Source organism: Periophthalmus magnuspinnatus, chromosome 8 (assembly GCF_009829125.3).
Source record: "Periophthalmus magnuspinnatus isolate fPerMag1 chromosome 8, fPerMag1.2.pri, whole genome shotgun sequence".
Lineage (NCBI taxonomy): Eukaryota > Metazoa > Chordata > Actinopteri > Gobiiformes > Gobiidae > Periophthalmus > Periophthalmus magnuspinnatus.
The window spans coordinates 18,454,456-18,467,361 of NC_047133.1; the positions used below are offsets into that span (position 1 = coordinate 18,454,456).

Below are 12,906 nucleotides of genomic sequence, written 5' to 3' on the forward strand. Positions count from 1 at the left end.
TTTCACTTATAACAAAGTACAATTTTATAACAGCTGTTTAAATGTGGAACCTGTTCATAGACCTGTCACAATATTTACTATATCGATTTATCGCTCAATACATGAAAGCTGGAACAATATTTTTTTGGGTTCAGTTGGAGTTGGGGTGAATGAGTAACTTATATGGCTAATTATTGCTCAGATCTTTTAATGAAGCTGTATATTTTAAAAGGTTTTTACTGCGTCAGTGGCATCAAGCAGTTTCAATATTATCGTTTATCATGGTATTTTTCTGTAGCCATATCGTGCTTAAAAATCAAATACAAGTAGAGCTATAATTTCGTCCAACACCCAAACCAGATCTCTTGCGTTACAAACAACACGGTAAAGTTAGTTCCATATTTTTGTGGTGGGAATGGAAGTAAAACTATAATAATCATATCCATAAAATGTTTAAACCATCAGCAGTTTTGATAATTATCGTGATATAATCGTTAATCTCGATTATTTTGGCCATAATACCTGTGACGCTAGTTTTTATATTGTCCCGTGCTCACTAGGTAAATAAGAAAGTACTTAGTAATCACAACTAGGCATGGGACGATATTGAAAATTTGTGTGACGATTATCATGGCCAAAATAATTGCAATCAACGATTATATCACAATAATGATTAAAGTTGTTATGGATATGAATAATTATAACTTTAACAAAGAATATTATGGATGGAGCAGGGCCGTCAACTGAAATTTGGAGGCCCGGGGCAATAAGCCTCACATGGCCCCCCTGTAATACAAATTAATAGGAAGAGAGTCCACTTCTGGGCCCCTAAGACACTGGGACCCCGGACAACAGACCCCCTTGTCCCCCCGTCAACTCCCCTGTGGATAAGTCCTTTTTTTCTGCAAAGTCAGGTGATATAATGGCGATTATCATCACGATTATATAAAATGTCCCACAAACGATTATTGTCAACCCTTTTTTTATAAACGATATTATTGTTTATTGTCCCATCCCTAATCACAACTAACGTTCATTGCTACAAATTACTATAATCCGTTCAACCAAAAAGACCACAATGTGTTTTTGTGGTGAAAATATGTTCCATTCTAGCCTCGTCCTTGAAACCTCCCTCTTCAAAGTCTACATTCACTAACTCTCTCCCTGCTGCTGACGGGGCAAAACTGGAGCGTGACGATACTGAACTGTTTTCAAGCAACTTTGCACGAAAAACTCAACATAAAACTTCTAAACACGCCAAAGTTAATGCAATTTCCAACTTTATCTCAAACTAGATTACGTGTTTCGGTAGGTTACGGTGCATTGGAGGTCTTGTACGGTATAAGAAAGAGGGACAGATGGCTCCCTACAGTTCATGTGCTCGCTGGGCCTCTGCACAGATCATATCCAATTAAAGGTCCACAGCACATGCTTTCCAATTACTGAGCCAGATTTGCAGCCTACAAACCGGCTAATCCAACAGGCTACACGGCTATGAACCAGCAACAGAGAAAAAGCAACTAAAAGTGATCCAGGATATAGTTTAAAATGTAAACAAAACACATTTGAATATCTGGAAGGACTTTGGACTGAGCCTACAACAGGATTAAAAAACACGGTGATTTTCAAAATACAACTGCATGACTATTAGCTCTGTGCACAACAGCACCTCCAGCCTCACTGTTAGCGTCACTACTTCCTGTCCAGTTTATCTCAATGAGGTTTTTGCAGAGTCAAGTTAAAACAAATGTTCCTAGCCTAAACTAGTGACATGCTCCCTTGATCACGGCTGATTGACTTCCAAACGCTCTACCAACTGAGCTAGTTATTTTAAATCGCTGCTAACAATTACAGATCAATGAAATCCAAATGTATATTTTTTCACTTGCAGTTGGTCTTGTACATTTGTATCATGGGTGGTCATGTTTCGACCACACACGTTTTCTAGAAATGTACTATTTCCTACATCCATTCGGCGGTGGTCCTTCTGTAGCCACAGCTGCCCTGGGATAGACTGTCAGAAACAAGGCTGCCGATCCGTGTCATGTGTGTCACCACCAATCACTCATTCACACATAGATACAGACAAGTGTTTTGCCCAAGGACACATTCAGTGGTTGGATCTAGGACCTCAGCTGTCGACCTTTGGGATGTTAGCATATTTGCCAAATAGTATTCTTGTCTTAATTTCTGTTTTCAAATAGTGACAAAAAGGTAATGGTAGGCCTGTTATGATAATAACAAGACAATTTAGGGCTTTTGGGGTAGTTTTTCGACAAAAGTTGGGAATTTTTTTGTTCTTTTTGTTTCAATACAACAAGATTTGACCCGTAGATGGTTGAAAATGTAACTTCCATGGGTTTTTTTGAATCCTGCTGTTTATTTGCTGCAGTTCAGGCCGTTTAATGACACTGTTTAAAAATGGTTCACTGGGATTGTCCTGCTTTGTTGTTCTTGCTTATCATTGCATTTCTCTGCAGCAATATATCGTGCTTTAAAATGTGTTATCATGACAGTCTAGGAAATGGCACAATGGGCTAAGCATACTCCCCCAAACCAGAGTATTGACAGTATTGTGTTGGTGGTGAGGCTTCACCAGCATCAGCTACTTCAGTTAAAACATACAGCTGGTTTGAACAGAAACGACTTACAACATTAAAAAAATGTCAAGAAGTATTCACCTTTTTACAGAAATTGCCACGGGCGCCGCCATCGTCATTTGGGTTGTATTATTTTGCATGGAGTTGCCAATCTTAACAGCAAATAAGTTCTATATGGACTACAGAGCAGGTTTAAAGCCTCCCAGGGAATCAGTGCAGTGTTGACTTGTCGCTACACATAAATATTGAACATTTGACACAAACCAAACTACTTTTTTATAATATTTTAGCGTCAAAACGTTTCCCAAATTCTCCATTGAAAGGAACAGGATTTCCACTTAACCGAAAGTGCTACTACAAAGAAAATGCCTTGTAAAGAGCCATGAATGGGATCATCCCACACTTGTTTCATTCCAGTCTCATGCCTCACTTCTGCCCTGCATGTTCCCCTAATGACGCAGCAGTGAGCAGGCAGACCACATCACACGTGTGGAGCAGCCATGATGGAGCACATGTGAAGAACAGGGGCCTGTTTCGAGACCCACTGGGAGGGTCCAAAAAGAGGGGAAGACAGCAGAGAGAGGGGTGCCTGGGCGAGAGTAGAGTCGTAGCAGCTGTTTGCAGCCGGCTACAGCTACTTCAGAACACTCACTCACAACCGACGCCATTCCTCTTCTGTTTATTCACTAAAGAATGTAAAAGTGCACTACGTTAAACAAGGGAAGTGAACAACGACAGTAAGTGAAGTCTTCTTATGTAATGTAAGGATGTTTCGTAAGTCTTATTCACACGGGATTAGTTTTACCAAGGTTCATTGAAGCTAACAGTGACTTAAAATGTCCATTTTAGGTCTCGATGCAGATATAACTTAATAATATTCATTCGCCATAGGCCATACTCTAATCTCTGTACAATTAAAAAGTAAAAAATATAAAACAAACTGCGGTAAAGACATGACCCAGAAGTATAACCCTGCTGTCATGGCAGCCGAGGATCAACGGCTTGGAGTTTCTGTGGAAAAGTTTGGGTGCTTTTGGTGCAATGTTTGTAAAGTTTGGATGGAGGGGATGGAACGGCGTGAGAGACGACAGATGTTTCGTTAGAAGAAGTCTCTTTACACAGGTGAACCCAATGATAACACTTCTCTTCTTTGTGGGCACACTGTTTAAAATGCAATACAAATAGAAAAATAACCGAAACAAACAAGTACATAAGACCATTTACATCGCCAATCTACATCGCCAGCTACATTCTGCTAAAAACAAACTTAAAATGAAAGAAATATTGGTGACTTAAAAGTTTCTTGTCTTGTTTCAGTGTTTACCAATCCAACGTTTCAGGTCCAAGTCCATAAAAACAGGGAGTTTATTGATGTTCTTATCCTGTAAGAAACTAATCCTGTGTGAAAAGGGCTTAGATCACTTGTTTTACTTGGTTAAAGTTGAGTAGCCCTGTTTACCTGTTCAGCCAATACCACAACTTCATTCAGATTCAGTTTATGCTCAGAAATATGTTTCGTAAATACGTTTTTAAGGATTTTAAATCAACAAAACGAATCATCATGAAGCCCCATACTTTGACAGCTCTATACTCAAAGACACACGTACTGCCCACCGACCCTTCCTATTGGCCTGCTCTGAGTGACTAACAGGTGGATTTAACCAATCAGTGAGGCGTAAATTTTCAGGAGAAGCAGATAGAAATAATTAATATCGTCTGATCCTAGGGACCCAGAATTGGACCTTATTCCTATTCTTTCTTTCTTTTCTTTTTTTTTTTTATTGAAGATTTTCCACATAATAATTGGTAAAATAAAATAAGTAAAAAAAAAAAAAAAATCAAAATACACAGTAAATACATAAATAAGACAATAAAAATATTCATTTATAATAAAAGGGGGCCCATGTGAGGTTTCTTGCCCCAGGCCCCCAAATTTCTGTCCCCGGGCCTGTCTGAGTATGGATTTTATGAACTTTAAATATTTTCTTTGTTTTTCTGTCACTGTCCATCACAACATGTTATCGCTCTGTTCATAAACCATAGACTACACAGTAATAGCTTTTGTATGATGAATGTGTCGTCTTAGAATGTTCGGGATCACATGAGCAGGGAAACACACGTGCCCTTGAGCCAAACACTGAAGCTGCAGCACATGACACACACTGTAAAACATCATCAATAGAAGACGCGCCATAAAACGCTCCCTCAAGCCACAAGGGATTCCAATGGATTTCAAGAGGATCACATCCATACCACAGGCGGACGGAATATCATGGAACAACAAGTGATGAAAGAATGTGATTTAAAATTCTACATAAAATAGAACTACACAATGTTTTGAATGGTGAAAAGTCCTCAAAATGGCGCCTATAAGCAGGAAGATGAAACCAATCGATATTTTAGTTTGCTTACCGCCAAATAATGTTGCAAAACTGATATTTCAGTCTTATTTTCAGATGGATCATGGAATTCCAAGTGTTGAAAAAATGTGTACCGTTGCCATAGTGATTAAAAATTCTACACAAAGTAGGCCTAAACGATCTTTTGAATAGTGAAAAGTCCTCAACATGGCAGCTATGAGCAGGAAGCTGAAACCAATCGCTATTTTCATTAGCTTAGAGGCAAATAATGTCGTCAAACTCTATTTTGACACTAAAAGAAAAAGCCTGATACACAGTAGAGATTCTAATCCCACAATCATAATAAAAACGCCTTTTTAGACAATATAATAGAGTTTAAAATACTAGAAGATTATTTAATGTTAGTATGTGTCTTATTGACTATTAGGTCAGTTCTGATATACATCAAGACCAGCGGTGGAAGAAGTACTCACTTTTGCTACTTAAGTACAGATACTGGAGCAAAAAATACTACGTAATAGTAAAAGTATCACATGAAAAAAATCTATTGTATTGTGTGTATTGTCTATTTGTTTAAAAATGTACTTAAAGAGTAAAAAGAAAGTATTTTGTGCAGATTTTGAGTTTTATAAAGCTTCAAATGTGGTGATTTTGTTAAAGATTTGAGCAGAATTTTGTTCAACAGAAACAATTGATGTTTTGTTTTTGTTTTTTTTCTCAAATTATGAACATGCTAAAAATAAACCCTCAGATTTTTCAGCGGGTCTCAGACAATAATAAAAAAATACTTTTACTTTTCTGTTCTGTTCAAAATGTAGTGGAGTAGAAAGTACAGATACTGCTGTAGTAGTGAAGTAAAAGTAAAAAGCGGACACTTTAAAATGTACTTAAGTAAAGTACAGATACCTCAAATGTGTACTTAAGTACAGTACTTCAAACTTTTACTTCGTTACGTTCCAACACTGATCAAGACCATTCTAGAACTTTTCAGGAAAGGTCCAACTTTATCCTATTTACTTCACTATTTTAAGTGTCGATATTTGTTCAAATGAGTATCAATCTGAGATGGAGATATCAATATTTTAACAACTGTACAGCCATAAATACCAAACCACTGAGCCAACTGACCACACTGCCAACCAGCCCGGACTGTCCATCACAAAACCCAGAGTCCTAATGAGTCAGTGACCAGCCCCCCGTCCCCATCCCCTACAGTGAAGCCCCTCACACTCACATCCCCCCGTATCAGATCAGATTAGAACAAAATCCCCAACAATCCCACAGAGTAAAAAGGAGTAAGGTTTTCTACAGGCAACAAGAAATAGTTTAACAGACACACAGAGGAAGAAGCAACAGGGTCTGGTGAAGTTTAGGAAGAAAGAGTCTAAGACAAGGTCAACTTAACTGAGAAAGACCATCAGAGAGATGGATGGATAGACAGACTGACAGACACATAGATAGACATATAGACAGATAAATAGATGGACAGATAGACAGACATATAGACAGATAAATAGATGGACAGATAGTCAGACATATAGACAGATAAATAGATGGACAGATAGACAGACATATAGACATATAGATAGATAGATAGATAGATAGATAGATAGATAGATAGATAGATAGATAGATAGATAGATAGATAGATAGATAGATAGATAGAGATAAATGCAATTGTACAAATCAGACATGTTCTTTTCAAAACAAAAAAAAAACTCATGAGGACACATGGTGAGCTCGTTATAAAAAACAGATCCAAACAGTTCAAACTGCAAAAAGTCGCAACATTCGGCGCTCCGAAAAAACACGTTTTTATTAACAAACGCAAATCTTATAATAGTGTCGTAAAGTCTTACCTTTGGCTCCAGTTCCCAGGAGAAACAGGACCTGCACACAGGTAAGCAGCAGCATGGCTCCAGAGAGCGGTGTTTGAGGCAGGAGCAGCCCGGGTAACGGTGCTCTTGTCCTGCAAAGTGAGCTCCGCGCGACCGCTACAGGTGGATGAGTCTGGGACTGAGTCTGGGACGGACTCAACTCTAAACGGCATTAAAGGATTAAGCTGCGCCTCTTCTGATTGGACGAGCGGGCTGTCCATCAAACCGCTGCTGCCAGAGAGAGGAGGCCCCGCCCACAAGGCCACTTTTTTTTTACCTGAAATAAATCTAAACGTACTCACAGTGTCTCTGTGTTCATTTTCGTAATTTACATCGGATTATTTAATTTTTATTTGTATTATTTGCATTATTATAATTATGACTGTGATAATGACGATTATTATTATTATTATTATTATTATTATTATTATTATTATTATTATTATTATTATTATTATTATTATTATTATTATTATTAGTAAGTTATAAAGTAATAATAATAAGTAATAATAATAATCATTATTATTATTATTTCTTATTATTATTATTACTTTTACCTGAAATAAACAGTGTCTCTATTTAAAACCCTAAGGACTGAGCACATTATAGACCAGTATGGCTTGCCTAGACTTTTTTTTTTTCTTTTCTTTTTTAGCTATAAAAAAATCATGTTAAAGGAGGTACTAAATCATGTTAAAGCATGTACGTTTGCCTTTTTTCACACAACTACCTCTATTTTACACATCCACCTCTATTTTACACATCCATTCTTATTTTTCATTTGATGCATCAAATAAGTGTGTAATACCAGTTTAAGTGGAAGAAAAATATAAAAACAAATTGTAACATTTATGCAAGCAAACAATGAAAAAACTATCTAACCATGTCAGAAACACTTTAAATTACATATTTGAACAATAATCAACATTTATACAAGAGATTATGCAGACTGTACTCAGGGTTAGGTTTTTACAGCCCTTCCTATTAAAAAAATTGTCAGGCGTTTATGCAGCTAAGACATTGATTTTGCCAGGTCATATTTTTAGAATGTCTATTAATTTTAATTTTAATGTTTTATTTTTTTATTTTTTTATATTATTCAAATGTAATAGTCTAAATATCTGAATAAAAAACCCACACATTTTACCTCTGAATTGGTCTGAATTTGAAATAGCAAACGCATTTTCACTTTCAAATTCCTCAAAATGTGTAAAAAAAAAAAAAAAAAAAAGTAAATAAAATATGTATAGATATAATCAGTTAGTTATTACATTATTATATTTATATTATTATATTATTAGTCTAATTTTGAGAAGAAATTTTATTTTACATGTCAGACTTCAGCTCTTGACATAAACCTCACTGGTTGTTCGGTCAGATTCACTGATCCACAGGTTGGCGGTGCAATTTCAGCTGCCACAGATGAATACTGTTGTTGTGTCCTTGGGCAAGACACTGGTGTATGAGTGTGTGTGGTTCTTGTAAAGTGCTTTGAGTGTCTTGAAGGTGGAAAACGCTGTATAAAAACATGACCGTTTACCGACAGAGAGATGGAGAGAAGGAAGGAGCAGCTTATTACGTAAAATATCAAGTGTTTTTTTATTTTTCAGTGTAAAAAGGTGAATGGCCCTGCCCTGTCCCGCCCAAAACAGCAGGTAACCTTTCTATTACCCCGTTTATCTACTGCCCTCAACTTCAGGAATATTTACTTTTGCAGATTAAGCTGAAGTGTGTCTGGTTTGAGGGATTATCACATTATGAAGTAGATTTCGTGTAATTCGGAGCTTGACAGTTGGAAGTTTTCTCTTAAACTCAGACTCCATTTGGACTTTGTGACTCGGCTGACAGAGCGACGGCTGGTACACTCATTCTTCTCATATTTGGACGTTTTGTTCACCGTGACGATCTGGGGCTTTATCAAAATCTCAACCCATAAAGTAAACATTATAAAACAAATATAAGTTATCAGAAATATTTGAGTATTGGCACACACACGGGGTTTTCATTTGACCTGGTTTAATCTTTGACCTGACGTGAAGTGCGTCACTCACAAGACAAAGTGAGTTTTGATGGAGCTATAAATAGATTCTGTGGCGTAATTATTGCACAATTAGGAAATCAGTGTTAAGATAAAGAGTTATATTGGATAATTGTATTCATTTAAGCTCATTAGGGCAGTGGTGGAAGGTAACAAAGTAAAGGTAGTAAAGTATTGTAGTTATGTAGAATTATTAGATATCTGGATACTTTCTACTTTTTCTTCACTACATTTGAGAGCAGTATCTGTACTTTCTACTCCACTATACAGTATTTTTCATATGATTTGAGGGGTTATTTTTAACATGGTCATGGAAACAAATGATTAAAGTTTTTGAGTTCAAGCATTGGCTTTGAGAAAAACAGAAATAAATACAGAAAAATCACAACAAAAGTTAAGAAATGGAGTAGTATCGTTACTGTGACCAAAATATATGTAACTTTAATTAATATTGCTACATTTAGACTTTAAAAAATGAACAATACTTGACATTTGACTCTTAAAGTACATTTTTAAACATGTACTTTAATACTTTTACTCAAGTAACTTTTTACCTCTGTATCTTTACTTTTACTCGAGTAACAAAACAGAGTACTTCCTCCACCGCCCACCCAAGTCGGGAGAGTAACGTACATATTCTTATCCACTTCAAACCCACACACAGATATTTTTGTTGTACATGACTTATTTATGATTTAGATCAATTAAAGGAACACAGTGGAACTTTTCTGGTGCGGTTCTGTCAGCTGGTGTTCTTATAGTTTTGCCTTGGATGTTCCGTAGTATGGCATTAAACACACTCTCTCTCTCTCTCAAGACTTTATTTTTACTACTTTGAACATTTTATATACACACAGAAGACATTAAATATATGAAGTAACATATATGGAGTTATGTAGTACACGTAAAAACTTCATATTTGTGATGTCTTCTGTGTGTATATAAAATGCAGGAAGTAATAAAAAAAATCTAAATAAAAAAAACATTGCATGAGACTGGATTTGACTGATGCATGTATGGGTTTTGTATGAGGAAAAAGAACTTTAATGGCATACTGTGGGACATTATAGGCAGTGCAATACCATCTCCCAGGAGACAACCAGGTGCACCTTTAATAGTCCAACCTGGAAAGTCGTGAACCAAAAGCCAAAGTAAAACATTAAAAGTCCTGTACCCTATTTTGTCCCACTGATTTGAGCAAAACGTGTCTTGCCTCAGAATAGAAATGCTCTTGTGATCCAAATAAGTGTGCGGCGTTTTATTATAGAGAGTTTTATTGTCAGATAGTCAGGAAAGGCACGATTAGCATGCTAACTGTCACAGCAAACTCCACTCTGATCTCATAAATTTGTGAGCAGTGCTTATAAACTCATCGTGGCGAATAATTAGGATGTTCTGAATGCATAAGGTGAAGTGAGTTCTGTTTTTCACATTTTTAAGATGTAAAAAATCAGGTACAGAGTCTTTAAAGAGCTCATGTTACACTGTTTTCAGATTTTATAATGTTGTTTCCTCATCACAAACAGACCTAGAGTTGTGTTTTGTTTGATTCACACATGTTTAACACACAAACCTGCATATTTAGGCTGAGTTCCACCTTGTGATGTCATCATGTGGTAATACAGGAAGTGCTCCATTGTGTTTTTAAACTCCACACATCTTCACTAGAATCAATTGGATAATTTCAGACCTGGAATTGCAAATCTCTACTGAACTAAAGGTAATAAAAGTAGCTGAAAACAATCACTTCATGACATCACAAGGTGGAACAGAGCATTTTGAGCTTTGGAGATGTAGACACTAATAATGCAGGATTATTCAAACATGTGTGAATGAAAGAAAACAAAACTCCAGGTCTGTTTTTGAGGAGGTAACAGCATTATAACATGACTTAAAGCTCACATAAGAGTCAGTTTTGCGTGACATAGGACCTTTACGTTAACACTGACCTAACATAAACCTTGTCTTCATTCATTTTTGTCCCATTTGGCTAATCACTTTTCCTGTGAGCCCATAACTCGTTTTCATGTGTGTACAAATACATGCCCTGACCTCGTGTTATCTTGTGCAAATATCAGAAGCAGAATAAGGCTGTATCTCGACCGCCGCTCTCCTCCGTTTGTTCTGCCGGAGCCTCGTGTTGACACAGCGCACTGCTTCTTACTGTAATGCTCAGAATTCAGAAGGACGACTAACGAGAAAAAGAGAAGTCACTTTGATATCGGCCATAATGAGGTCAACATTAACACGCCGTTGATGCAATGGGTAAAACTGTGAGAGGCATGAACGTCAAATGTAAAAAAAAACATCAAAAAATAATCCAAAGTACTACACATGTAATTTAATTTGAAGTCTTTGCGTATCTGAAGTATCTAGCTGACCTGGGAAATCCTTGGGGTCCCATTGGAGGATTTGGAGGAAGCGTCTGGGGTGCTGGAAGTCTGGGAGTCCCTCCTTAGACTGCTACCCCCACAACCTGGCCTCAGATAAGAGGAAGAAGAAGACAGATGGATGGATGTATGCATTTTTGTGATTAGCTGTCATTTAGCTGACCTGGAAACGCCTTGGGGTCCCACTGGAGGACCTGGAGGAAGTGTCTGGGGGGAAAGGGAAGTCTGGGAGTACCTGCTTAGACTTAGAACACCTTGAGGTCCCATTGGAGGAGCTTAAGGAAGTTTCTGGAGTGTGGGAAGTCTTGAAGTCCCTGCTTAAACTGGGAACGCCTTGAGGTCCTATTGGAGGAGCTCAAGGAAGCGTCTGGGGTGAAGAAAGTCTGGGAGTCACTGCTCAGACATGGAACACCTTGAGGTCCCACTGGAGGAGCTCGAGGAAGAGTCTGGGGTGAAGGGGTGTCTGGGAGTCCCTGCTTTGACTGCTGGATGGATGGATTTATATATTTTTGCAGCTAGCTGTTCCTCAAATATGTTGCCAGGTTTCATGGCTTAACTCAGCCTCATCCATCTCGACATCTGTGGACACTTTCTGGACGTCCCTCATGAAAATACCGTGCGATCAGTACAGGAAACTGTCTCCTGCCACAGATGGATGGAACGATAAACCTAGAATCTGAAACTCATAAAACTGCAGGCTTGGGAAGCACCGACCGACTGAAATAAACCTGTAACAAATCAATCAAATCCTGTATGAAAATGTACGAAACAGCAGCGGTGGAAGAAGAATTGTGGACAATATACAAATGTAATATTGTTTACTTTCTCACAAGGTGCAAAACGTCTATTTCCCATCATGCAGCAGTGGCCATACATCACACTAAAAGAGGATAAAGAGGATGTTCTGGTCAGTCTGGTTAAAGCCACATCTCAGGAATGTGTGACCCCCCCAATCAGGGACGGTTATAAAACCCTCACCTTGTGCAACTTTGCTTTAAATTTCTTAATGTGTAACCTTCACTCTGTAACCCCCACTCTGGTATAAAACTATGGTACAATCTCACTCTGTTACACTCTGCTTCAGACACTACTCACTAGACTCTGCTTCAGGTCTATGTTTAAACCAATTGTTTTGCTGTAACCGACAATAAAGATCTACAGAACGATCACCGTGCTGCTGCGTTGGCTCTTAAGTAACAAAAGTGAGTACTGTTGGTGTCTGTTCTGTTGCATTAAGTAAAGTAAAAGTACACATATTGGAGTAAAAAAAAAAAAAAAAAAAAAACTAAAGGTATCACATGACAAAATCTGCTTGAGTAAAAGTATTAAAGTACCTGTTTAAAACTGTACTTAAAGAGTAAAAAGTAAAAGTATTTTGTGCAGATTTTGAGTCGTATAAAACTTCAAATGTGGTGATTTTGATAAAGATTTGAGTTTAATTTTGTTCAATTTAAACAATTGAGTCAATCGTTTTATTCTGGCTGTTTTCATTTGTATATTTTTGTTTGTTCAAACTAAGAATGTGTTAAAAATAAACCTTCAGACTTTTCAGCAGGTCTCAGACGATAATAAAAAATACTTTTACTTTTCAGTCCTGTTCAAATACTGGAGTAGAAAGTGCAAATACTGCTCTCAAATGTAGTGAAGTACAATGAAAAAATC

The 12,906-nt window shown here is 37.3% G+C and overlaps 1 protein-coding gene across 4 annotated transcripts in view; it reads right to left on the reverse strand.

Moving 5' to 3' along the window:
• si:ch211-198m17.1 (mucin-2) overlaps positions 1-6,950 on the reverse strand; it is a 37,162-nt gene extending 30,212 nt beyond the window's left edge. For all 4 annotated transcript variants that reach the window (XR_004541695.2, XM_033971785.2, XM_033971784.2 and 1 more), the window contains exon 1: positions 6,799-6,950. Coding sequence is in view for 3 of the 4 variants with exons in the window: in XM_033971785.2 (XP_033827676.1) it covers positions 6,799-6,853 (55 nt within the window). In the remaining variant the exon portion in view is untranslated. The remainder of the gene's footprint in view (positions 1-6,798) is intronic.
• Between the last annotated feature and the right edge of the window lie 5,956 nt (positions 6,951-12,906).